Below are 27,202 nucleotides of genomic sequence, written 5' to 3'. Positions count from 1 at the left end.
TCAAGAAAAAGGATCATTTTAAACAATTTAAAGGACATCTAAAATATATTTTACGGAATAACTCAATAAGCACTTAAATTAAAATAAACGTGTTGTTTAATATATTTAGATGTTTTTTTTATCAGTATAAACACTTAAATAAAAATAAATTATTAAGATGTCTGTATAATATATAGATTAAAATAAATTAATGTAATCTATTTTATTACTTCTAAAATTTGTTAATTCTCTCTGTCTTATTTTATTTATGTTAATATATTATAGAATGGTTGATTATACCTTTTTTATGATAAAATATTATTTATCTGATAAAAATACCATTATTCAATGAAGTAACTACACTTCTATAATCATTTATTTTCTATTGAAAAAAAGTCATTAATATTTTTTATATTCTAAAGTGACAAAGATTTGAAGCAAAATATATATTTCAAAAGTTATAAAGTGAGTACCTTTTAAAATAAAATATAAGATAATTTAAAATTATACTTTTATATTATAAATTTAAATACTCAAATTAAAATGTATTTGATACTTTATATCCTGGCATATATATAAATAAGAAAAACATATAAAAATATAGGATTTAATTAAATCAATTTTATTCAAATTACGTAAACAAATTTACATAGTAAAAGAATCACATTCGCATTACTGTTATTAAATAAAATTTATTAAAAATATCTTTAATTCAAAGCAAGGTTGTCTAAGTTTACAAAAAAAAAACCTCAATTTAAGCAACAAAATAAAATAAGATAACACGATCAGAACATCATACGATTGAGACAGAAACTCATGTCTCAGTGTCATATTCTATTAAAGCATTGTGTCACGATGTCCTCTAGCACGAAGTTCTTTAAAATCATCCACGTAGTCATTTACTTCCATGAATACAAGGTTCGAGATAATCATAGGACCCAAACACAAACAACACACCGAAAGTGAGTTATCACATTCCTAAACATGTATGGATAAACGAAGACACACATAAATAATACAAGTATAACAAGTTCAATTTAGCACAATTCATATCATTTTACCACTCATTGTCTAACATCACTTGTCCCAAGAATTTAATCACAAAATCACATTTCACACCTTCATATTAATCACATGTTAAGAATAACACATCTCACACAATTTATTACTCATCATCACGTAACAAGTTACAATGATCATTATAAAGACATTATGCAACAGATACACTAAGACTTAATCTTATATGCAATGTGGTATCATATTAGTGAAAATTTTCATTGGGTGCCTAGGAATACATGATAATACAGAGTACACACTCATAAATCAAGTTACTCTCACTATGTAAAATCATAGGGAGACCAATCAGAGTCACACTATTTTGAGAGAATGCTCCAACCATGTGAGATCGGCATAAACTTAAAGGAGTACTCAAATCGGGTGTATTTACTTTCAAGGTCTAAACTCCGAAGAGTCTGTTAGGGCCTCTCCCTCTTAATTCAGGTTCAACCCATGAAATATTTTAACACGTAGACTCTATATATGAACTGTATAAAACACACGACTCCTTAATTATTCTCAAAATAATTTTAACTCGTCGTGCCTCAAAGTGATTCAAATCGTCAAGTTCTCATAGTGAATTTCATCACAATACTTGTCGCGTATTAACTTGTTTTCCTTAAAGGGTTTTTCAGTCGTGTGATTGTAGAGTTTGTAGCTCACAACTTAATGACATCACTTTACACTTTACACTTTACAATAACATGTATAATTACATTGAGGAACGTATTAATCTCACACTTGTTCACAACACATGTCTCATCACACCTTTTCACTAACACATGATCACTTTTCACACACACACACACACACATACAATAATAATCTTCCAACATTTAAGGCATATAATCATTCACTTATTAATTCGTTTAATAGCAACCACACGTACCTGTATAGTAAACAAGTATATTCTTACATTTTCTCCTAAGTTACTACGACACTTGTAGAGTAGAATTATAAGTACAGGGGATATACTAATCCTATTAAGTTCATAATTAAATTGTTTGAAAGATAAGGCAATTATCTACAACTCTTATGTTGATCACAAAGATTGGCTTGACCATTAACTTTGTCTAAACCTAAGGTAAACATTGGATCATTGCTTAATTCTGATAGCTCGACCTTTGCTTAGAAATTTGACTCTCTAAGGGGCTATACAACTTCTAATTGAGTGGAACCAACAACATTTGTTAGCTAAAATCCAGGGCTACAACTTTTACGAATACCTAAAAATCTAATTCAATCATTTTCTTAGTCATTTTTAAGCTACAAGTTAATTCACGTTATTAGGAAAATAGCACAGACTTACAACAACTGATTTTCACTAAGCACGGGTGTGCTCTCATCAAACACGCTCGTGCTTCACTAAAAACCTTCGTTTTATGAAGCAAAAAAGACATAATTCTGACCTCAAAACAAATAGCATAAAGCATGTGATCACATTACGGGGAACAAAATCCCTCAATCAATTTCAATAAAACATGCAACAATCAAGAATTTCCAAATTTATAGGTTTCTAACATTGAAAGCCAAGCACTCAATTAAACCATCCAATTCGCATCAGGGCATCAATTGACTAGTCAAACATGAGAAATTCATAGTTATCACTGTACAGGAAAAATTAAAACACATAAAACATCCCAAAATTAATCCTAATTTGATATTCTAAGGATCCTTACACATATTCACTCTAATCCCAATTGCGATCAACTCATCCATTGTATCTAAGTGGGTTCACGTGTGTAGTCTGACAATGATAGTGACGTCTCTAGTGTTTTCCTAAGATTCTATAAACTTTTTCTCTAGTTGTTCTAGTAGGGTTTCCAAGCATTAGAGAAAATGAGAAAGGATTGAAACCTCAATTTCACTATCTCCTTGCGAAGGCTATTTATCTCTCTACAGACATTATTTTGCAAATTCCAATGGTGGGAATGTGCGAAAATGAGTTCCAAATTTTAGGATGATCCAACGGTTAACGAATTTGAGATCGTAGTTTTACTAAGACATGTTTGGATGTATGCGGAAGAAATAAAAGGTTTTGGGAGATAAAAAATGGATAATAAATTTGAGAGGAAGAAAGAACATAAAGACACATTATAATTGTAAAAACTGACCTAATCTATCTCTATTTATAATTAAGGTACTTTGAACCTATTATTTACTCCATATTTTTTTATTTTATAAAAAGAACTCTATTTTACTTTTTTATTAAATAAATAATTAATTAAAATATCCCTTTATTTTCTAAAATATTATTTTACTCTATTTATTTTCTAATACCATGAAATTCTTATTTTAATTAACAAAAACCCTTTTTCTCTCATTTATTTAATTTCTAAAAAATTTGTTAATTTTTAAATAAAAATATTTTTATTTATTTTATGAAAAACACGGTATTATAATTTTCATTCTCCTCACCTTTTCAACTAGATATTTTTAATATATATTTTTCTTCTCTTACGCAGATGTATACTATTTAATATGTTATTCTTGTAACTTGTTAAATTTTCTCCCTCAATTATATCAAATTATTTTAATTATTTGTTTACTTCATTTTCTTAACCACCTATTCTTTTGAATCTAACATTTTTTTAATTCTATCTCTAAATTGATTTTTATTTTTTTATCAATAATTAAAATTAACCCTATATGATAAGTTAAATTATTTATTATAAATTAAAAATTTAAATTATATATTTAAAATATTTATTTACTATGAAATATAATTATAATATAGTTTATATATTAAAAATATGTTTATTATAAAATTAAATGATAATGTATCATTCAATGCATTGACTTATCTATTTTGATTTTTGCTTTGTTTTGTGTTTTTGGTTTGGTCAGTTCTCTAACCATCCCTCCATGATGAGTGTTGGACTTGGTATTGTTTTGGTTTTGGTAGCTGTGCCTGTACAGCTTCTCGCCTCTCTTCACACCTCTTATGGTTATTTTTAAGCTATTGCGGCGTCACTCACATTTTTAATATTTCAATTAATTTATTTGGTTGGCCCCATAGGTCACGAAAAAGGTTATTTACCTATGACGAGAATTGAGGATCATTTTTTTTTTTTTTACACTTTGATTCCATGTTTTTTCTGGTGAAACATTTTGATTCCATATAATTGACGTATTTAAGATATAAAATATGGAATTGTGGGTTTTCTATTGTAAGCTTTTGTCTTTCCTTAAGCTAAACTATATAGGAGTTACTTCTTTTATTTATGCAAGAGAAGAGTTAAATGAGTTGTTAAGAAATAAAGAATTTAGTTCAATTAAATAAGATGTGTAAGTGTTGTCAGACTTCTTATATTTATCTTTAATTCTTACTATAAAAATAAGTTGTTAAAAGATTCACAATAACTTATACATATTATTCTATCAATTTAATTAGATTCCTTAATAATGTACTTTTTCTATTTTAGGAGTTAGTTGTTTCATAAATAAATTTGTTGCACAATTATTAAAAACTATTAAAATAATTTCCTCACTCAATTTTATAATTTATCATTTTTTTTCAATTTTAAAATGCATGTTTTTAAAATCAAGGAAAAACCCTAATGTTTTTGGGGTTATTTTATTTTAATATTACACTATTTATTTTGATCATCACATTCTTTTTTAAAAAAATGTTAATAAAATGTTTTTATTATCTTGTTTTTTTTAAAAAATGTTAATAAAATTTTTTATCTTTAAAAAAAATTAATTAAAAAAATTAAACTTATACTTATCTAAAAACATATTCTTGTCTGTAAAACCAAAAATAGAACATACGAATGTGTGTAAACTTAATATTATACTTATCTAGGAAAATATTTTTTTTTTGTCTATAAAACCAAAAATAGAACATACGCATGTGTGTAAAGTTAGATTTTTATTTTTGAAGAGGTGTAAAGTCAGAATTATATTTATCTAAAAACATATTTTTGTCTATAAAACTAAAAATGGAATGCGTGTGTAGAATATCTTTAATAAACTACATAATTGAATATCCTGTCAAAAAACTTACATAACTGAATAACTTTTTGCAGAATATGAAACTAATCAATCTTACCATTTGTGCGTACAAGCTAAATGCTTTTATACTTATATAATTTAATAACTTTTAATAGAATATGAATATTTAATTAACCCCACCGTTGAATTAAAATTTTAATAAATATTTAATATTATGAAGTCAGAATAAATTAAAGTGATAAATTTAAAAATAAAAAAAAATAGATTTTAATTTTCATATACTAACAATTAATTAAAAATTAGTTAAATAATAAATATTTTTATAAACAACTAGATATCACCGTACGTATAAATTATAGGTGGTGTTTGAATTTCAAAATTTTAAGAAATTAAAAATGTTCAGGAATTTAAGTACTTCAAAATTTCTTTATCTTTAAAATACTTAATACTTATTTGGATGAAGTAATTTAAGTTTCTTGTATTTCGAAGTTTTTGTATAGATATGAAAATTTCATTTGTGTTGTTTGAAATTCCTTCATTTTGCTTGAAAAAAAAAGCTATAAACTTCCCATCATTTTAAAAGTTTTTTTTTGGATTAGATATCCACAGGTCATTTTGATTAATTTGATATATAATATTTTAATTTTTCTTAAAATTTGAATTCCTCTCTCAAAGTTCTCCATCATTATGATATATAGTTTTTTTGAATTTAATATCTAACCTTGTTGCAAACTCCAATAGTTATTTTTTCGTAACAAAAAATAGATAAAATGACTCAATTAAAAAAATAAATATAAATTTAAGGAATCAATTAAAAAAAAGTTAAAAATTGAATTAAAAATAGTCAAATAATTTAACCATAAATTTTATGCTTGTACACTAGTAATTCAAAATACTTTGTCATCACATGAAGTTAAATACGAAGGGTATTTTGTGTGATTCACGTGCTCTCTTTCCTCTACACCGTACATCAATGATGTTTACAAATGGTTAGCCCCTGGTATTGATTACTGAATACTGATTGCTCCAAAGTTTTCATCCCGCATTTGTATTAAAAGCATACTAAGGCAGGACAACTTTCCCGCATTTGTGATTCACTTTGGCATTTTTTTTTTTTTTTTTACCGATACCCCACATCATAACATTGCAGCAACAAAACTCAAGTTAGGAATAATAGTTAAATATATTTTTACTCAAAGTGACAGCTTCAAGATTGTAATCTCGAGTCTTGCAAGTTCATCAAGAATCACGATTCACTTCTATTGCGACTAACTACTATTAAGTTCCAGTAAAAGAGCCTCAAATCCCTTGCGCATGTGATTTTAAATTTAATTTCAAGATTCATATGTATAGAAAATATACTAATAAGAGACTTTTCATTTTAGTAACTTCTCATCTAGCAAAGAAATTCCCTTGAGGAGTAAAAAATCTACTTAAAATTAGCATTTGGTAATTGCCATATAAAAATATAAAGCTCGCGTACGCTTGTAATACTAAAATCGAAGGCTCTTCATCAGTTCCTATCAACAAACAGCTGTATCCAACCAATCAAAATAAAAGTTCATACATTAGATTTCCAAAATATTAAGACCTAACAAAGTCATGTCAGCACGTGGAAAGCATTCGAGATTTAGGGTTACAGTTTGTTTGGAAGCGTTTCTGGAGGTAGATTTGACTTTTAAGTTACTAGCTTTTAGCTTCTGTATCTTCTTATAGTCATTTCCGAACATGAGCTTAATGACAACAACCTTAAATAAAGAACTGAATAATGATGAAACTGCAATATCAGCTGAGACTTGTTCAATTTAAAAACTTTTACCCAACAATTTAAGGGTGCATTACATGTACCTCCCTAAAGATATTCCAATCAAAATAAATGGGGGAATAGAAACATCCCTGCATAATGCTCAACCACATCCCAAGAGGCCAAAAATCATGAAATACTCGGGTCAGTTAAAGAATTGCTACTTCTTTCTTCACTGGTGCAGGGAGGGGTGGCAAGGTGCTCATGTCAAGCCAGGTTGAGATCAGAGCATAACATTACGACAGTACTTATGAGGATCCAGATATGTCCAACACCTTGTTGGAATGCAAGGTAGATGTCATCTTTAGCTAGGAAAGCACAAATTCGATATGGGACATGGATAAGATACATTACAGATACGGGAATATGGCAAATTTTATAAATTATAGGACACAACACGTTACACATCTATATATAATAAATAGAATCTATAACTATTATAAAGGAAATAATCCCATTTGGTGTCCACTTTTCTAATGGACATTTTTACCCCCCAAAATTTCAAACTTCCAATTTTAGTTACATCATTTCAATTTTATTTTAACTTCCAATTCCAGTTACATCTTTTCAAATAGGTCACACCAATTACATATACATTTAGTATTTTCAGTATTCGTGCCTGTTTTTGCCCTAGTAAGTATAAAGTTAATATATAAAATACAAATTTTAAATCATGAGAGAATGTGTTTTAAAAATAAGCTTAGTTGGTATAAACATGATAAGGTAAAATACAAAAAATTATTTAACTATTGTGATATTCTAATTAGCAATTGTTTGAAGGTTTAAAAATTAAAAGTATAAAATTATAATTGCAATTAGAAGTATGGAAGTGTTTATGCAGTATCTGACATGGACATGTATCTCACATAGTTTTGACATGACATGGCCAATTGTTTAGAAGTGTCCATACTTCTTGGATCTTCATTATTTATAAATGAGAACAGTGTTTACAATTACAAGGGACTACATTATATGATTTTGTTTTTCTACCCAATGTAAAACCGGAAAATAACCAACCTGATCATGTCTACTGGTTTTTCTTAATCCCGGATGTTGAAAAGGATGATCTCGCCTTCTGACTGGATTTTCTTGTTTTGTTGGCATCTGTATTGGAACTTCTAATAATGAAAAGGAAAGTTTCCACAAACATGGCACCAACCAACCCCAGAATTCCTCCAGCAGCATTCTGGAAATAGAGACAAGGAAGGAAACGAAGAGATGAGAGCTCATAACTAAACAACTATTTGAGGATAAATGAATAAGAAAAATATATTTTAGGCAGTACCATGGCAGGACTGTGATTGAACAATGCTCTAAATGCTGCATATCCGAGAAGATAGCCAGTAAACATGGTAACCACAACATGCAAACCTGGAAAAGTTAAAGGAAAAAATAGAAAAAAGAAATCAAATGAGCTACTTCAGAGATACGCATGCAAGCACAAACAATATATAAATATATGACATCAGTGATGCTGAATATGGCAAATCACATCCCAGTAAAATAGAGAGGGTGGGTTGGGGGGAGACTAAAGATTTCTGTCATCTAAATTGAGTTTCTCTATTTCATTGTAACAGAGAGAATATAAAAGGGCTATTTTTAAGTAACATCACTACTCCCAATAATCACCAAGGAAGACTTCCAGCATAAAGAAAATTGCAAGTCTTACATTATTCACCGACAGCCACAAGTAACTATACCAGTATATGTTATCATACGGGTTATAAGAACTTAATCTTGAGAAATGTACAAATGTAAAAATGAAGTAACTGAAGCATATTTGAAGTTGTTAATTTAAATGATATTCAAAAGTTTGACTATAGTCTTATATCTCCACAACATTTCAGTTTTCAATTATCAAAACTCAAGGTATTAATACGAAGGATTTAATTTAAATACACAGACAGTGTAAAGATTTCATATACTGTTATTCAATCATAATTATCATATACGGTAATTTTTCAACTTTTGTAATAACTACTTAAAAAGTCATGTCCAGGGTGCTTTCTAATTGGATGACAATGTAAAAATCTTTATGCTGATAGTACATAGAAATTAAATTCTAATATGAGTATCTTGTGCCTGTATATATTAAGTACTGTAGTCTGTTATTGGTCACAGATAACTAACGTATCATTAATCCATCAGTACCAGCAATAGCCTAGCCCAAACAGAAATCAATTCCATGGAAAACAGAAAAGCAGGTCGGAGAGATCTCAGTACCAATGCCAAAAGAATATTTCTTCACATGAAATAAACAAGCATTAAAAGAAGAAAAAAGCCAGACCCAACAGCTATGCATGAAGTGTCATATATTCAATGCATGATCGTGAAGGATGAACGTCAATCAAATGTAATATCTCCTTTTCACTTCCTGTTATGCGTTTCCTTTTCTAGTTTCATACAAACATTATGTTTTACGCTGTCAAAGTTCAATTGACAAACTTCATAGAAGAAAAAAATAAAAGCATTACCATGAAAAGACCCAATAAAACACAACAGCTGACTACATTTATATTGAAATTACATTTTTGCAGTAATACTAATAACTTGTGAAAAATTAACAAAACTTCCAGCCAAACTGGATTACAATGTAAGGCATACTTGGTTCAGCAACAAAACCTGGAACTCAGAAATGAGATTGTAAAGCAAAACAAGCAACTGAATCCAGCAAAGGGTGTTCAAACTCAATGAGAAAATTAACACACCAAAGCTTCAACAAGGATTTGCTACACGAGTTCAATTTTCATAGTGTCACCGTAAAAAAAATTAAACTGACAACTAATTAGAAATCACTCTACAATACATATAACTTTGAAAGTAATTATTACAAAATTCAACAATCTTATCATACATAACAATCTCCGACTAAATGGAAGTAAAAACTTCATAGCATACATTCTAATTAAATTCATATATGTATTGACATACTAAACTAGTGTCCAGCAGAGTTGTAGGAGATTAAAATGAAGAAGAAATTACCAAAGCCTAATTGATCCTTGTAAGAAGAGAACGGTTCCGGAACATCCTTAGGCGGCGTAATATCCTTCACAAGCTCTTGATACGCTTTTCTCTCTGCTATGTCTTCCAACTTTTTCAGCCTCGCCTTCAATTCTTCACTCTTCACACCATAATTGAATCGATCAACAAATTTTGGAGCAACAAAAACAACATAATTGAAGGGAATTGCAAAGGAGAGTGAGTGTAGGGATTGATTGAACAGACCTTCTCTCTGGGCTTAGGGCTGGAGAAGATGAAGCGGGTGCCCGAAAAGAGTCGGGTCAAGTCGGGTCTGGTGGATGGATCAGAGGCCATCCACACAGCGCGAAGTTGCGCGTAGGGTACATCCGATTGGAGGAGCAGATCGGAGGATGTTCGTCGAAGCTCGTCGGAGAGAGTCGCGTCTTTCGACGCGCCGGAGAGGAAAACACGAATCGGATCAGTGATGTATATAAACGACCCGACCCGGTTTGGCTTGTCGGTACCCATTGTTGGCTTGGTTCTATTTGCTACTGTCTCCCGCACTATACACCATTCACCAATCGCAAGATAATAATTCTCTCCTTTCTCTCGTTAAATAGTTCAACTTTTTTTTTTCTTTCTAATTTAATCAGTCACTGTTTTTTTTTTTAAAAAAGAGTTTAGGTCCTCGATTGGGTGAATTGAATAAATTTTGTGAATTAAAGTTAAGTTTAAGCATATGAATCTCATTTTATTTTATTATTTATTTCACTCATCCTTCACACTTTTTCTCTACAAACGAACCAAATTAGAGAGCTTTAATTTTTAAAATTCTCCTCCCCTATTAATTTATTTATAAAATTTAAATCAGTAATAGTTAATAATTTCGTCACTAGTTTATGTGTCGGTAAATTTTACGAATAGTTTTATTTTAAAAATATACTTATATAATAATATATGGCAGAAGATCTCTCTCTTGTGTTGTGTGTGCGTTATAAGTTTAGTTAGTATTGTACGAAAATTTCATACTATCCAATGCATAACAATAGAAGCAATGTGAAAGTTAAATTGAGTATTTTATTTGGCTACACTACTTTTTTTTTTTTGTTTTGTTACAATGTTAGATTGAGTATTTTTCACAATGTTAGAATGGGTATGATTACACTATAAAAAAAAAAAAATTAAATTGTTTGTTGTATGCGGCCTCTGATTAATCAGTTGCCCCTTAAGGATGACCGATTAAAATATAAACGAAAATTAAAAATTGTAGAATAATAGGGGTTGCTATTTCCAACCCCCAAAATGCTATTCTCACCCCCAAATATTTAAAGTCATATTTTTCGTAGAAGGATTCATAAATCCGACGACGCACGAAGATTCCAACAAACTTTCCAATACTAGAATTTGTCGTGAAAAAGCAAGAAAAGGTACACAATTAAATCTTGAAATGGATAAAAAAGCAAAAGAATCACATTAATGCCACTATTAGAAAAATACATTTCCATCCAGATGGAAGAAGGAACCGATTCTTCTTCATGTTTGAACCGAGTTATTGCTCTTGTTCTCTGAAGAATTTTGCTTCCTTTCTGCCTGAAGTGACCGGCATAATGATTCCAGTTTTTCTTTCTGATTTTTAGTTTTCTCCAGTTGTTTCTTCATGCGCTCCCGCTGCTCAGACATAAATAAATAATATATTTCACATATGTTGTCAATAAGAAAATTGATATGAGTAACAAATTGAGCATGATCGATGTCTAATGCATCAGCTTAAATAGATATCAAGCTTAAAGGGGTGTGTTACGAAAAATGACATGTGTGAAACATGCCAGGGTAATTCAGCATTTTGGGTATCCTATAATTGCTCCAAGTATATGTTATAGGGTCTAACACAATTGAGGCCAATTAATCCCTTTATCTATGTTTCTCTTTCTTAATTCTTATGGTCAAGACCAGGGAAAAAAAGAAAAAGAAAAAAGTTATATACCTCATCAACTAACTCTATGAGTGTAACATCAGACTTCTCAGATTTACTCTTCAAGAATTGATTCTCCTTCTTGAGTTCCTTGATTGATTTTGCCATCTGATTGTTAACCACAATAAAGAAAAAGACAGAGGACTTTAGAGTTCATCCAAGATATGATTCAGCAAAAATGACTGAGTCTTGAACAAATAAAAGATATAAGATAAATTATGTTTACCTTCTCAATCTCTTGTTTGAATGTTTCAAAAATCTCATTGCTCTTAGACAATGCTTCCTGGAATTCATTGCGCGTTTAAGAAAGTGCAGTCAGATTAATGTGTAAATGGAGAGATCAGACTCAGACCATTCTAAAATGAGGCCTTGAGCCCAAAATAGAAAAACAAGAAACCAAAAGGAGAAGCCAAGTTCTACACACAAGATGTACCCAGAAAACAAGTTATGAATGACATGCCTAAAAGTAATTGGTTGAAGGAGGGTCAAGTCAGTCAAATAAAGATCTGAAAATAGTATGTGTGGAAACATCAGTTGGCTTGGATATGAGGAGAACTAGAGAAGGGTTTTAGGGAAAGGGGCACCAGTCAACTGAAAGAAAAGGTGCAGAACTAGCGCAAGATATTAATATCTCGGAAAACAAAACTCAGCACAAATAACTATAAATATATGAACCCATATCTTAATTATGAATCCAACCAGCAAAGTTGTTTGCCTCCACATCAAAGTGTTATAAATTACAAATATTTACAAACCATACCTTTATGCAAACAATGAGCACATTGTAGCAAAACAGATTATAAGTTCAAATTGTGAAAATACTAAAAAGAGAATCAAAATAGAACCTGGAATTGTTGGAATTTTTCTCCATCAGTTGTCAGTTGCAACCGTAAACTCTTCTCAGTTGCTAATAACTGAGATACTTGTTCTGCATATACTTTTATCTGTGACCGTTCTTGAACCAATTTTTCCTCATGTTGCTTAATTTTTAAATCAGCAAGCTGTAGTTCCAATGATTTTTGCTTCAACTGTTGATTCAAATACAGAACGTAGTGAATAAGTTCCAAAAATTAATAAATATAACTATATTGCAAATTTCGACCACAAGAAAAGAAAATAACCATCACCTTCTGTGCATGTTGCTGCTCAGAGAGTTCATATTGTTCAACTAGCTGTCTTAGCTTGTTTCTTAACCTGTATTGAAATTTAAGGCAAATTATTTTATGCACATCACAAAACAATTGATCCTTAAATAGACAAACATTGCACACATTACTTACTATTTTTAAAAGAGCAAATGTATATAGTTCAGCAAATAGACCCAGATAAAATACCATTAGGAAAAATACATGTGTGAACATATGCTTTATGCCTTTATATATAGCTGAAACATTATAAATTCACTGCGACATTATAGATAACTAACTAAAAATTTTACTCTAACAATTTGTAGGGTCTTACATGTCATTCTCCTTTAGCTGAGAAAGGCACTCATCCTTTCGCTCCTCAAGCTTATTGCTGACATCCTGTAGCAGAGAGCAATTAACATTAAATGAAAAAAGAAATAAAAGCATGAAAAAGAATGAATAGGTGAGGAAAATTCGAGCACATAATGTTATCATCAAAATGTCAACCAACTGAGAAGAAAGCAAACTCAAAGTTCTGAGGTTATAATAAAAACTGAAACATATTCTCCAAACCTCAAGAATAATTGCTGTGTCGAATGATTATTAAAGGAAAAACATAACAGATACAGTAATTTCATGGCTGTTTTTAGCACATTTTAGTAAGAATTGATAAACGATGCTATAACCATGGCCAGCTACAAAAGATATTTCTTCTGGTAGCCAGAGATAAAAACCATCGATTTTCCAACCTTAATGAATAAATTTAGATTCAGGAATAAGTGTCAGTGTCCACTGTATCACTTGACAGCTAGAAAAAAAATCTTATTGCATAGCAGGTCTAAAAACAAGGAAGCATCTTCAAAAGAAAATATTTCATTCCAACCAAAGTTTCAGCCCATTTTGTTGAGTATTAATACACTACAATTAATTAGAAATAACAATTGTTTCCGTAATCACTTTTGACCACATTCCACCAATAGAAATTAAATAGTGCAAGTATACCCAATGCACACTGGTCAGAATATCATACATTCTAGACAAGACAATATTCCAACCTTGATTGCATCTTGAAACTTGGCTGACAAGTCCAGCCTTAAGTTTTGCCCCTCAGTTGATACACGTTTGCATTCTTCCTGAAAACAATTAAATAAATCTTAGTCTTTTCATTAAAAAGTCGAGATGTAGATTTTAAAATAAGACGAATCAGAACCCAACCATAGTATTTCATGATAGTTTTGAAAAGGACCAAAAAGTAGAATATAATAAACTGGAGAAAAAAATCATATGGAGCCATTTTCTAATGAGATGGCATTTTACCAGGATAGAAAATGAAATATTATTAAGGAGACGACAGGGGAAGCATAACTAGGACAGGGATGAGATATCCACCAAAACATAAAGCAGGTACAAGATGTATGATTTTTTTATCAAGACAAAGAAGATATACAACATAGAACATGAAAAACTCAAGATTGCAACAAGGCAGCCCAATCTCCACATATCAGAGATAGCAACTCCCCTATAACAACCATAAGCAGCAGAACAAACATACTGCAGACCATAATAAATTTAGAGGCAAGGAGACATCTTTAAAGATGCAAGCATTCCAATCAGGTAAACAAAAGAACTACATTCACTGCACAATGCTATGAAATTTAAGTTTCAATTTTTTCACCAAAACCTTTATAACAAATCAAGAACTGACACAAGGAGGAGGGACAGTGGGGGACTCTAAATGGTGACCAAGAATCGCAAGAGAGGGTATAGAACATCTAAATGGGCTCGTCAAGGAACCTTTTGAATGCTTGGAAAAGTAAGTTGGAAACTGAAAGGTGGTGTAAATATGATGCTAGGAAAATTTGGAAAATAAATACTTTAGTAGGGGCAAACCACACAAATATACTTTGGTAGGATGGTATAGCTGCACTCACCTAAACTGTAGTATTTTCCTACTTTTATTCATCAGGTCGGTTGTTTTTCAGTTTGGGTCTTCTAGTTTTGCTTTTGCATGGCCAGTTGTTTATGTGCTTATGCTAGTGGACTGTTACTTTTGTATTAGTGGTTGGTTATAAACTTAACACGAGAAAGGGCTCCCTTTAGTTAGATAGTAGGATGAAAGACAGCCTCGTCATGAGCTAATTATTTTCAAGCACAGCAAATCATGGATCACAATCATCCGATTTGATGGAAACTCAAAAACATGACCAGGTTTTCCACCACAAGAGAAATAGAAAATGCATTATGTGTAACATAATTGGCTAAAATTTGTTTTTGTTTCTGTGTTCAAGGGGATATGTTATCCTCCTGTCTAAATTGTATTAATGCTCTCTCTAATAGAAATTCTTTCACTGAAAAAAATTAGTTTCAATCCAGCAATTTAACTACCCAGCAAAATTTGCATAAATCAACAGACCTCAATTGCTACAAGACAATATTTGAGGTAGTCCACTTCTCCACATCTAGAAATACATATACATTATACAATCAGTTTCTAAGGTAGCAGTGCAATAGAAAAATACCATCAGCATTTTATTTTGGCGTTGTAACTCTCTGCACAGTGACTCAAGCTTATCTCGGACGGCAAGAGCTACAAAAAGAAAGGCAACACTCAATAGACAAGAATTAGCATCAATGTGGTTACAGATTAGATGCTGTCATTTATTTAAGATTACAAAAATGTGAGTCTTAGATATACCATTTCAACAAACAGTGTTTGTCAAAACAACTCAAAAGTCTACCCAAGCCTCCAACAACCTAACCTAAACCATAGTTGTCAATAGCGGCCGTAGCGGCCGCTATAGCGGCGGGGCGGAGCGGAGCGGCACCCATCCGCAACGTACACGTGTGTAGCGGGGCGGTTTCGGGTCGCGGCTGGAGCGGCCGCTATCACGGCGGAGCGGCGCGAGTTGCGGAGCAGTTTTTCGCGCCGTTACTTCGAAGCACGGTGGTTCTGAGTGGGTTCGGTGGTTCTGTTCTGTGTTGCTTCTTCTGCTTTGTTCTTTCCAGAGAGAGAGGGAGAGAGGGAGGGAGAGAGAGAGAGAGAGAGAGGGCACTGTGTTGCTTCTTCTGCTCTGTTCTGTGTTGTTAAGAAACCCTCGATCTCAGATCTCGCACCCGCGCGCTCCACCAACTCTTTATCTCCACTTCTCCCAAAATTGTCCTGCCTTAATTATCTACCATGTGTATACAGTATATTCACGTTTTAATATATCATTAGGGGATTCAGCAAAACAAAACATATATACCACTAGGGCTGGCTTATGTAGAGGCAAACAATATTAATATATAATAATAATGTTAATAATTAAATAATATAGAAATAATATTAAATAAATATAATAATATCATAGTTTTATAATATTAAAAACTTATATATATATATATATATATATATATTTATATTTTTGTTTTAAAGTTTAACATTTCTAGTTAAATTGTAGCTGAACAATATTAATATACAATAATAATGTTAATAATTAAATAATATAGAAATAATATGAAATAAATATAATAATATCATAATTTTATAATATTAAAAACTTATATATATATATATATATTTGTTTTTGAACATATATATATTATTAATTATTTATATATTTATATTTTTGTTTTAAAGTTTAACATATCTAGTTAAATTGTAGACGAACAATATTAATATATAATAATAATGTTAATAATTAAATAATATAGAAATAATATTAAAAACTTTTATATATATATATATTTATATTTTTGTTTTTGAACATATATATATATTATTAATTATTTATATATTTATATTTTTGGTTTTAAAGTTTAACATATCTAGTTAAATTGTAGCCGAGCAATATTAATATATAATAATAATGTTGATAATTAAACAATATAGACATAATATTAAATAAATATAATAATATCATAATTTTATGATATTAAAAACTTATATATATATTATTAATTATTTAACATATATTAAAAAAACATTAGAATAGCGGTCATCCCGCTATCCCACTTTTGGGGTCGGCCGCTCCGCTCCGCTACGCAGGTATTGACAACTATGACCTAAACTATCAATAGAAAAAGCTAACATGTTTAAATGGTCATTTTTATGAAATAACTTGCTTATTACACTTATTAGTATGAGAGAAATAGTACATATAGAAGGAAAACCAGTAGAGCAAATACAATACCATCAGAAGATATTATTTGAGTGCTCAATTACAGAGGTAATTGATTAATAGAGTGAAAATTCTCTAAATGCCCTAGTATTAATTTACACTGGCCTAATTAAGAACACCAATTATTTGATCAGAAACTTCACAAATGCTTTTCAAGGCATATTCCAAAACTTTATAAATCAACATTGGATATATTTGTTGCAACATACCTGCATCTCTTTCTGCCAACACTTGTTGGTACTTCAGTGTAAATTCTAAAAGCTCCTTCTCTGATTTAAGAGTACGCTTTGCACTTTTGCGCTTTTCACTAGTTTCCTGAAAAATTAAGAAGCTCAACTATTCAGTCTCTCCTAAATGTAGTTTCATATAGTCATATGTGACATGACAAAAGAAAGAAGGAAAAAACAAAATCCGCTCATGTCAACCAAAATGAGATAAATATAGTTCACCTATCGCATTTTAAATTCAAATATAAAAACTGAAAAACTATCTTTTTAACTTATTGAGACATTAAAAGGAATGAGGTGAATCAATCCCATTAATGACTCAGCTCATTTTAGAAAGTGAAGAAAGGGGGGTTGGCTACAAAGGTTCCTGAATGTTAACCGACCAGAAAATCGGTGTGCATCAAAAGTATATTGGGCTCTATTAAGCCAATGATTGCACAGAAACTAGCAACTCCAAAATGGATGTTTTTTGTTCAATGTACTTACTGAACTTGTGACCTAAGGTCCTAAACTGTCCATATCATTCACACAAAGATAACCTAACAACTCTAGAATCAATCGACGCAGCCTCATCACTATTCTTGAAGGGTAAAAAAGTACATTAGACTTGTAAACTCACAGCCTAACAATCTAAAAAAGGTTCAAATTATTAGTTTTCCATTATAAAGCAAAAAGAACCACTCTGCTTATTACCAGGAAACTTTATCATGTCCAAGTTAGTCTCCTACCAAACCCAATGCCCAAAAAAACTAGTTGTGGGTCAAACAAAACATCAGTTGAACAGTCAAGGACATGTAACTGTTCAAAATAAATAGCAGAAATTAAAGAGTGGCAGAGGGAACACACTCGTACAGACTGAAAAATATATAGCAGAACAGAGTACAGACATATTATATGTACTAATGCATGTGTGAATATAGAAATTAACAGAAATAGTTGACTAACAGGTTTTTTGTTTTTTGAAGAATCAACAGTCTCTGGTGGACAAGTGCTCTTTACAGGCAGTGCTTTTGTCTCCAAAGGTACAACAGTTGCTGCAACGACAATTCTCAACAACAACAAAACCATGTCAGATACTCAAAGAAAGAAGAACTAGAAGACATCAGTAATTCAACATGGAGATCTAAACATGTGTTTTTATAGGTTTGCAGAATGTGCAAGCATACGAGGTAATCCATTGATTATTTAAGTTTATGAATATTTTCAACCATTTAGTACCTGACTAGGTATAGTATCAGTAAAAGTGTCAAGCAATGTAAGAGAAATAGGAAATGATAGTTTAAGAGATCCTGTTCATCTTTCCAACAGAGAAATTCTTAAAATCATGCATTTTCAATTTTCTTTTGTATGGAGAATATTTTTAATCCTAAAAAGGAGTTGCTTGTTTGATAAACACTTATATAAGTATGGATTATTCAAAAATAGAAAAGATTACCCATTATGCTAAGATCTCACACCAGCTAAGTATATGGTCAAAGTACTCCTTATAATAATGACTCGGGCAATTTGACCCCCACTCCCTGAGCCAGATTTTGAGATGAATTAAACCCAGTCCGTTCTCAATTCAAATATGGTATCAGGTCCTATCCCAATCCTAATATGTTCAGTCACCCACAGTTCATAAATGTTCAGTCCTGCCAATTTCACACTTCATATATCCAATCTTGAGCATAAGGGGAGTGTTATGATCCCACATTGGCTAGGTATATGGTCAAAGTACTCCTTATAATGACATGGGCAATCCTACTTTGATCTAGATTTTACAATCAAATTATGTCTAGTCTGTTATCAATTTTAATAAGGTCAATATTAACTATGGGGGTCATAGCAATGAGAATACCTTATTCCACATAATATGAAGACTGTTCAAAGTTTGAACAAGAATACTCAAGACAAAAAAGGATTACAAGGTTTTTAAGTCACATCCAACACAGACATGCATACAAACATCAATAAGGAAGCCTCCAATTTTGAAATCATGTATGCATCAAACATGGTGAGAAGTGCACCATCAGAATCCACAGCTATTTTATCCATTTAAAGGAAAATAAATAAGCAAAGAAGAAAATTTTGCATTGGACATATAGTATCAATAAATAAATGATGGAGGGTAACACTCAATTGTAAGGAGTTACCCAAAAAAAACTGTCATTAGTCAAGATCAATATGTTACTCATGTAGTTCCCGTGAAACTAAAAAATATTAGCATGTAGTTACGAATTACAAAATCTACAAAAAAGGGGCACAAAGGCTTAGGATAATTACATCCATCTGAACTTTGGCATTCTCCTTGTTGTTGCTCATTTACCTCACAGCAACTGGACAGCAGAGACTCGGGAACAGAATTAGCTACAGGAGGTGTAATCTGTGCCCCTTCTGTCTGCTGCATAGAGCTTCTAGAGGGACTCTCCGCTGAGCAGTCTGAGGCATCAAAAGTAAGTGCTTTAGGTAATGGAACATAAGAAGTTTTTAGTAGCTCACTGAGCTTGCTTACCATGATTGTTTTGAAACTCTTTTTCTCCCAAATCATTTGATCGTTCATTAGAATGAATAAGGTCAGAGGGACCATCATCCTTGTAACTATTCAGGGGTTTCTCTTGTTCAGGAGATGGAGTTGCAGGAGCAAGAGGCTCTGTAGTACTCTCAACAAACCCATCTGGCAACGAATCAACTTCGGGAAGTTGATTTGCATCTGGATTCTGCATTTCACCTACATCTCAAACATCCTTTCTTAGAATTATTTAACTACAATTTAAGGTTCATTTGTTTACATAAATACTGGGAAGACAAGTAAACCACAGCTTTTAAAATTTTACCTAACACCTACGATTACATTGCATAATTGCTATTGTAATCTTATCTTGTCAAAAACCGCCTAAACTATTTTTAAACTTTATCAAGGATAGACTGTATCATTATTTCTACAAAAACCAAGCATATGGAAAGCCATATCAAATGTCAGGTAAAATTTCAATAATATTTAACAAGTATAACAACAATGTTGCATGAATCACAAATCAATACGGTTAGTATATCAAAATAAAGAAACACCCTTAACAACACAAGGAAGCCAACAAAACAAACCCAAAATGTTGTGGAAGAGTCTACTTAAAAAAAAAAACAAATTGGGTAGACGCAGATGAATAATTTCAACCCCCCCCCCCCCCCCTCCCCCTCCCCCTCCCCCCTTGATTTTTTCTTAAATAAAAATAACATTTTCCGCTCCGACACCGAATAAAACACGATCATCGTTTGTATCAACAAGCTGAAGATTGAAGAAAGTGGGGGCCTGCAGTGCAAATAGCTCAGGTAGAACAAACAATGATGTGGGTGATTAAGAATCAGAGTAAAAATGAAAACTTTAAGAGAACAAATGGAAAATGAAAAAGGGAAAATCAAAGGGAGTACCTAGCAGTAGGCAGAAGATGTATTGTTGGAAGAGGTGAGAAAGGAGAAGATCTAACAGTGGGCGTGGTAGTGAAACTTGAGCACTTTAAAACCACCTGGTGCTTCGCTTTCTCGCCCCAAATTTTGCTTTTGTTTCTTCTCTGTAAAAACTAATAATAATAATTCTTAAATAACCTAGGTATGAGTATGACCACGAACTAATTTATTTTTGCTTAATTGCAAATTTAGTATTTCTATTTGTCTTAAATTTTAAATTTGATCCTCTATAATTTAATTCATAAATTAAGTCTCTCCTTATTTCTCTTGAATATCAGTTTTTAGTTTTTAATCAACCACGGGTAAATCGATGGAACATACACAAACACATGTTTCACAAGCAATGCATTTGTCAGATTCAAGATATATTCAATCGCAGAAACGTTCTGATGAGATTATTTTTTCATAAGGATATTGAATAGTTATGGGTAACCAATTTGCATGAGATAGGATAATCGTAAAACCCTTACCAATGTATCTTGGAGCTGGGACTGTTTCTGTTTATTGACTCTAATTTATGAATCCATTTACCATAAGGAACATATCGTGAGTATCTCTGAATATTTTTTCTTTCACAATTTTATTATTTCAATTCTCAACTCGAAAATTAGACTATTACTGTTACTTGTAAAAGTTAATTAGATGCACGAATGGGGGTTAACATCCAATAAGAATATGATATGTGAATGTTAACGTTAATAATTAATCGTCAATGTCTAAATTTAGAGTTAAGGACTAAAATTACCTAATTAAAAAAAATGGAAGACTCGATTGATAAATTAAATTATACGAAACCAAATTTGAAATCTGAGACAAATAGGAGGATTAAATTTACAATTAAATCTTTATTTTTTTACAAAAGAAATTAAGACTAAAAATGAGATTTTTCATTTTTATTGTTTAAAATTTGTATGGTTAGCTTATCTGCCACAATAATGTTGTTCAAGACTCAAGTTACACGGATAAATAAATAACTTGTTTAAATTTTTAATTAATCATTTAACATTTTACTTAATATAACTTTAACTTTTGCCGTTTATAAAAAAAATGTCTTTTAGTCCTTACACTCGCATATAAGTTATAAATTGATCTACCGTTAATGACAACATAATTAATGTTCCAATAAGGGACACTAACGTAGCATATGGTGCATTCTGAACGAATTTGATTGAGTAGAGTGAAATAAAAAGAAAGGAAATATTTAAAATAAAATAAAGTGATATAGATATGGAACTCACATTTTCTTTTCCTTCCTATTTGAATGACACGTAGCACTGACATGATTGAAAATTCCTATCATTGATATTATATCAAGAATCATTTTCAATAAAACGATGTATTACTGTATTAGTCCTTGTATAAAAAAAAAACTGCAAGTTGTAGTTGATGTATTAGCTTTATTAATATACAATATAATGGTTTTGTTGTTATATTTGATAATTGTTGATTCTGGTAATATATTTGATAATGATATATCTAACTGTTAAATACAACCTATTTTATTTTGAACTTATACATTACAATGGATTTGATCCATTGTAATATTTCTTATACATTGTATTGTTTTTGTAGATCTTGTTTGTTGCTGCATTGTAGTAATTTTGTTATTGGAAGAGAATGCAACAGCTGCGAGAGAAAAATATGCAGCAGCTGCTAATGCAGGAAGCAAATTATATTAGAGCCCTGAGAACCTTGTTCACGCCAAGAGAAGGCCCTTTTTGCTTAGAAAGAGTTAAGCGTGGAAATAATTTTATATACTATAATTTCTCTCTCCACTTGTGCACTGCTATACTGTTTCAGCCCGAATGAGCCTGGAAATAACATTTAATTTCTTTCTTTCACATTTAATCTTTACCAAACAACTTCAATTTATCTGAATCACTCCTATTTCATCTCCCTCTTCTCTATTTCCATGCCATTTCAGCTCCACCAAAACAGAGACTAAAAGCCTAAAACTAAATCATAAAAGATGATAGAAATGTTTACTTCTTTCCTCTTCAACTAAAACCCTTTAGATTTAAATTTATTTTTATCAAAATTATCCACCATAACAATTTTTTTTCCTTGCTGAAATGAAGCAATGAACAGCATAAAAGTATAGAGCAAACTAGGCCCTTCAGATTTAGGGAACCTGAATAATGGCTCCTTTAATGCATCTGGCTTGGCACCACCTCGACCAACATGTACACCACCGTGAAAACCTTGGCCAAGAACAACAACACCATTACTTATAGCATAACCCGCGTGCGCACCACCTTGAAAACCTTGGCCAAGATCGTCATGAACAGCACCTTCACCAATAGGAAAACCCCCCTTCACACCATTAATAATCCGGTTATAATAAAGATCATTTAAAATAACGAAATTAATATTATTCTAATAATTATTATTAATGATAATACCAATGATTAATAATTTATACAAAATCATTTAAAATAAAATAAAATAAAATTATTTAATCTATTTTGTGACATAATAATATATTACAAATAAATTTTTAACATTTTCACTTATTCTAGACAAGTTTATCAAAATTAAAAATATTAAAATTTTATTTATGATCTACTATATCACAAGATAGATTAATTAATTTTACTTTGCTTAAATAATTTTATATGTATTGTTAACTATTTATATTTATGTTATCAATGTTATCGTTAATAACAACTTTTAGAAAGGTAACTTTTAGAATGGAGTCTTTACCGGGAATGCAACGCTCCTTTCATTGATATCGAAGTATGTAGATCCTCATAGCCTTGATGAATTCAGGCCTATATCTCTTATTGGATTTATCTATAAGATCGAGGGTAAATTGTTGTCTAGCATAATCAGAAGTGTGTTGGAGGACGTCATCGATTGAAGTGAAGGGGTCTTTATTAGGGGAAGAAACATGCTTGATTGTGCTCTTGCGGCTAACAAAGTGATGGATGAGGCAAGGAAAATGAAGAAAGAGTGTTTGATCTTCAAGGTGGACTTTGAAAAACCTATGACTCTGTGTCATGGTCTTTTCTATTCTACATGCATAATCCTTTGGGCTTTTGCAATAAATGGATCTCGTGGATGAGAGCTTGCTTGGAGTATAGTTCCATCTCAATTCTTGTGAATTGCTGCCAAGGGTTTGAGCAAGTTTATGAGACAAGCGGTGGAGAAAGATCTCTTTGAAAGCTACTTGGTGGGATCACAAAAGGTTAAAGCCAATTTGCTACAATTTATAGACAATACACTCTTCGTTGGGAAAGCATCATCGGTTAAGAATGTCATTGTTCTTGAATCAATTCTCAGATGCTTTGAACTTGTTTATGGATAAAAGGTGAATTTTCACAAAAGTAAGTTAGGAGGGATGTGTATTTCTGGTGATAGATTGTTTCGGTTCGCATCCATTTTGAATTGCAGGACTATGGATATTCCTTTTGTGTATCATGGCTTGATGGTGGGTGGGAATCCTAGGAAAGCTTCTATAAGGGATGGTTTCCTAGAGGAGTGCAGGAGTAAATTGGCGAAATGGAAAAGTAAAAATCTTTCTTTTGGTGACCGCATTTACCTCATTAAATCGGAATTTTCCTCTTTACCTATCTAAATATTATCTTTCTTTAAGATGCCATTGAAAGTGGTCAAGGCGGTGAGAAAATTGCAATAGAACTTTGGTATTAAAGATATTTTCACTTTCAACTTTGCTTTGTTGTCAAAGTGGAAATGGTGGTTGTTGTGTGATAAACAGGGGCTTTGGAAATAGATTATTCATTCTAAATACCAAAGTTGTAGTAATTTGGGAAGGAATAGGGGCGGCTAGAGGGATTCTACGTGGTGGAAAGTGTGTGGGAATAGTGAGGAGGGTAGAGATGGTTTGATGCTAATATTAAGTGAAAGTTTGGAGATGGGAAAAATATCAATTATATTTGTGAGAGGATGTTTGGGTGTGAGTGAGGAGGCTTTGTGTACAAAATATAGAGGTCTATACAATAATTCGTTTCAGAAGAATTGTGTGGTGGAGGAGGTGGGGTAGGTGGATTAACGGTGCTTGGGAATGGGATTGGTTTACTAGGGAGTGCCAAGAGGTGAGGGGATTTGGGGTTAAATTTCACAACGTGATGGTGTACAGGGATAGGCCAGATATCTTTAGTTATATTTTTTTAATTTAAAAAAATAATAATCAAGGTGTAATTTGAAAAACAAAAAAAAAATTAATAAGAAGACAGTATATAATTTGATTGATTAAAAAAATTAGCAATATCAAAATCCCCAAATTATTAGTCACCGTAAAAACTCTTTTTTCCAACTTAATTTGTACACTGTATGAATTAGCTGTATATACTCAAATCCTGTTTAGTTTCTTATACCCGATCACGTTGAGTGTATATACTAAATTATTAATCAATAATATACTAGCTTCGAAAAGCAAACAACAACACTACTCTCAAATTTGTTTATGAAATTATATCGCAAATCTGTAATTACCATGTTTTTCTCAATTTTAAAATTGTAAATATATTTAAGGCCATATATCAATAAAAATTCGGTTGCATAGGTATCATATCAATGAATTGTTTCACATTTTCTTTAGCAACAATCGACCATTAATTTAATATACTACATTATTAATTAATTATCGCACTAGAAAAGCAAACAGCACTCTCAAATTACTGATATAAAAATTTGCTTATGAAAGTATTTTATCGCAACTCTTTAGCATTTGCTTAAGTTTCAAATCATAAATATATAGGCCATGTATGTATACCAATAATTAAAAATCTATAGTAGCATATAGGAAGCATGTCATAGACGAAAAATCAGTCTTCTATCCTCATTTGTCCCCACAAAACAACAAAAAACAAGTCAATATCAATGCAGCAACATTGAGTAGTGTAGGCAAAAAGGAGAAGAGTAGAACTAGAAGTTAACTTTGATGAACATGCCGGCTCCACATACGTCAACTGTGCCAAACAGCATATAAATTAAGTGCCTCTATGGAACCCTTGGTTTTGACTTCCAGACAAGGAGCCAAACACAAACTTAGCTCAGACATGTGGACACAACCCAAGTAACCTCTTTAAACTAATAATATAACAACACTTTCTAGAACGAGAGAATTGTTATATCTCCATGCATAAGTATAGTTTCATCTAGAAGCACTTTGAATAATAAATATTATAATACGACCTCGATCCTTTTTAGCCTTTTGGCGCCTGCATGCTCTTCTAGATGGTTAATTAATCAAACAGTTAAATTCGAGTATACCTTGTTATTTATTAATTCCTTAATTTTCATCTAGATGGTATCGACTTCATCAACACCTTCCTCTTTTTGTCTTTCTCTCTTTATATCTCTTCCATATATATTGGGAATATAATTGAACAGATCAAGACATACACCCCCGTATGCAGCAAAACCTTATAAGAGAAAAAAATATTCTTCACTCTTGTGTGTTCATATATTATTCCCTTAATTTGTTTCTTTCTTATTGCTATCAATGGCGGTTAAAGAATTATTTCACTCATCAGATCAAGAAGCGGGATATGAAGAAAGCACTCTACTGCAGCAGCAGGTAGATCCATACGAAGAAGAAGAAACTCTATCTCTTTCTGACCTTCCAATTTACAGTACTAGTGGCTCAATTTCAGCTAGATGGGGTGGTACTGATGATTTCTCCAAAGAAGATGGAAAAGACTTTGGTGGTGACCACGACGACAACAACGATGATAATTTGTTCGAGTTCTTCAGTGAAGAATTCACCACATCATCAACTAATAATTATGCAACCGCAGAGAACATAATCTTCTGCGGCAAACTCATTCCCTTCAAAAACATTAATATTCCTCCACGTGCTGATGAAAGGAATATTATTAATACTGAACGCATGATCAATGTCCAAAAGGGTATTGCAAAGCGCAGTTCAAAAGGTTCAAAGAGTAGTTTTGAATCATGTGACTACTCATCGCTTGGGAAGGTGTCGCTGGTGAGGAGTCCCACAAATTCAAGATGGTTTTTGTTCATGTTTGGGATGTCAAAGTTGTCCACCACCACAGAGATGGAACTCAAAGATATTAGAAACCGGCAAAGCCGCCGGAGGGGACCCGCGGCGACGATGATTCCGGCGCCGGAGAATGGAAAAGATGAGGTGGCTGTGAAGGAGAAGAGAAGCTGCAAAGGGATGTGGAAGATGTTGAAGTCAATCTCTATGGTGTTAGGTTGCCACAGTAGCAAGATTGCAAACGACGTAGTAAAGGCTGCTTTTGTGTGAATTTTGAACGTGTCATGTGCCTCTAGACATGCACCTACTCCAATTTGACCCGCACTTTGGCTGCGTTGCTTTGGGGATAAATTAAAGAGACTGAAAATAGAGAAATAAATGATATTTTAATTTAAACTTTTCATCTCAAATCATTTTTTTTTTAAATTTCTTTCTCTTCTGTCGAACGAATCGTTAAAGGTTCATGAAGTTAGTTAGCTGGGGTTCAAATGATTTGTCCTTGAGTTTAATTTATACATTGATTGATGTTATATATAGTATATAAATT

At 31.7% G+C, this 27,202-nt stretch overlaps 3 protein-coding genes across 4 annotated transcripts; 1 reads left to right on the top strand and 2 right to left on the bottom strand.

Annotated features, from left to right (window-relative positions):
- Positions 1–6,788: 6,788 nt before the first annotated feature.
- Positions 6,789–10,355, bottom strand: LOC100808257 (uncharacterized). 2 transcript variants are annotated; one of them, XM_003556170.5, is made up of 5 exons: positions 10,022–10,355; positions 9,779–9,917; positions 8,082–8,167; positions 7,814–7,982; positions 6,789–7,104 (listed from the first exon to the last, which is right to left on the bottom strand). In XM_003556170.5, the coding sequence occupies exons 1-4, from the start codon at positions 10,283–10,285 to the stop codon at positions 7,824–7,826; spliced, it is 648 nt and encodes a 215-aa protein (XP_003556218.1). In that variant the 5' UTR covers positions 10,286–10,355; the 3' UTR covers positions 6,789–7,104; positions 7,814–7,823. The 2 variants fall into 2 exon arrangements, with proteins under 2 accessions (XP_003556218.1, XP_006606231.1); XM_006606168.4 differs by having other exon boundaries at positions 6,789–7,071.
- A 666-nt stretch (positions 10,356–11,021) lies between these two features.
- Positions 11,022–20,795, bottom strand: LOC100815044 (beta-taxilin). The gene is made up of 13 exons (XM_003555383.5): positions 20,652–20,795; positions 19,738–19,953; positions 19,509–19,664; positions 18,189–18,277; positions 17,226–17,331; positions 15,376–15,443; positions 13,912–13,989; positions 13,191–13,255; positions 12,857–12,923; positions 12,575–12,757; positions 11,956–12,012; positions 11,742–11,837; positions 11,022–11,425 (listed from the first exon to the last, which is right to left on the bottom strand). Exons 2-13 carry the CDS (start codon positions 19,946–19,948, stop codon positions 11,291–11,293), a joined length of 1,311 nt encoding a protein of 436 aa, XP_003555431.1. The 5' UTR covers positions 19,949–19,953; positions 20,652–20,795; the 3' UTR covers positions 11,022–11,290.
- A 5,359-nt stretch (positions 20,796–26,154) lies between these two features.
- On the top strand, positions 26,155–26,925 carry LOC102660937 (uncharacterized). The gene has a single exon (XM_006606850.1). It carries the CDS (start codon positions 26,155–26,157, stop codon positions 26,923–26,925), a length of 771 nt encoding a protein of 256 aa, XP_006606913.1.
- Positions 26,926–27,202: the final 277 nt, after the last annotated feature.

Source organism: Glycine max, chromosome 20 (assembly GCF_000004515.6).
Source record: "Glycine max cultivar Williams 82 chromosome 20, Glycine_max_v4.0, whole genome shotgun sequence".
Taxonomy (NCBI): domain Eukaryota; kingdom Viridiplantae; phylum Streptophyta; class Magnoliopsida; order Fabales; family Fabaceae; genus Glycine; species Glycine max.
This window is presented reverse-complemented; position numbering and strand designations above follow the sequence as displayed.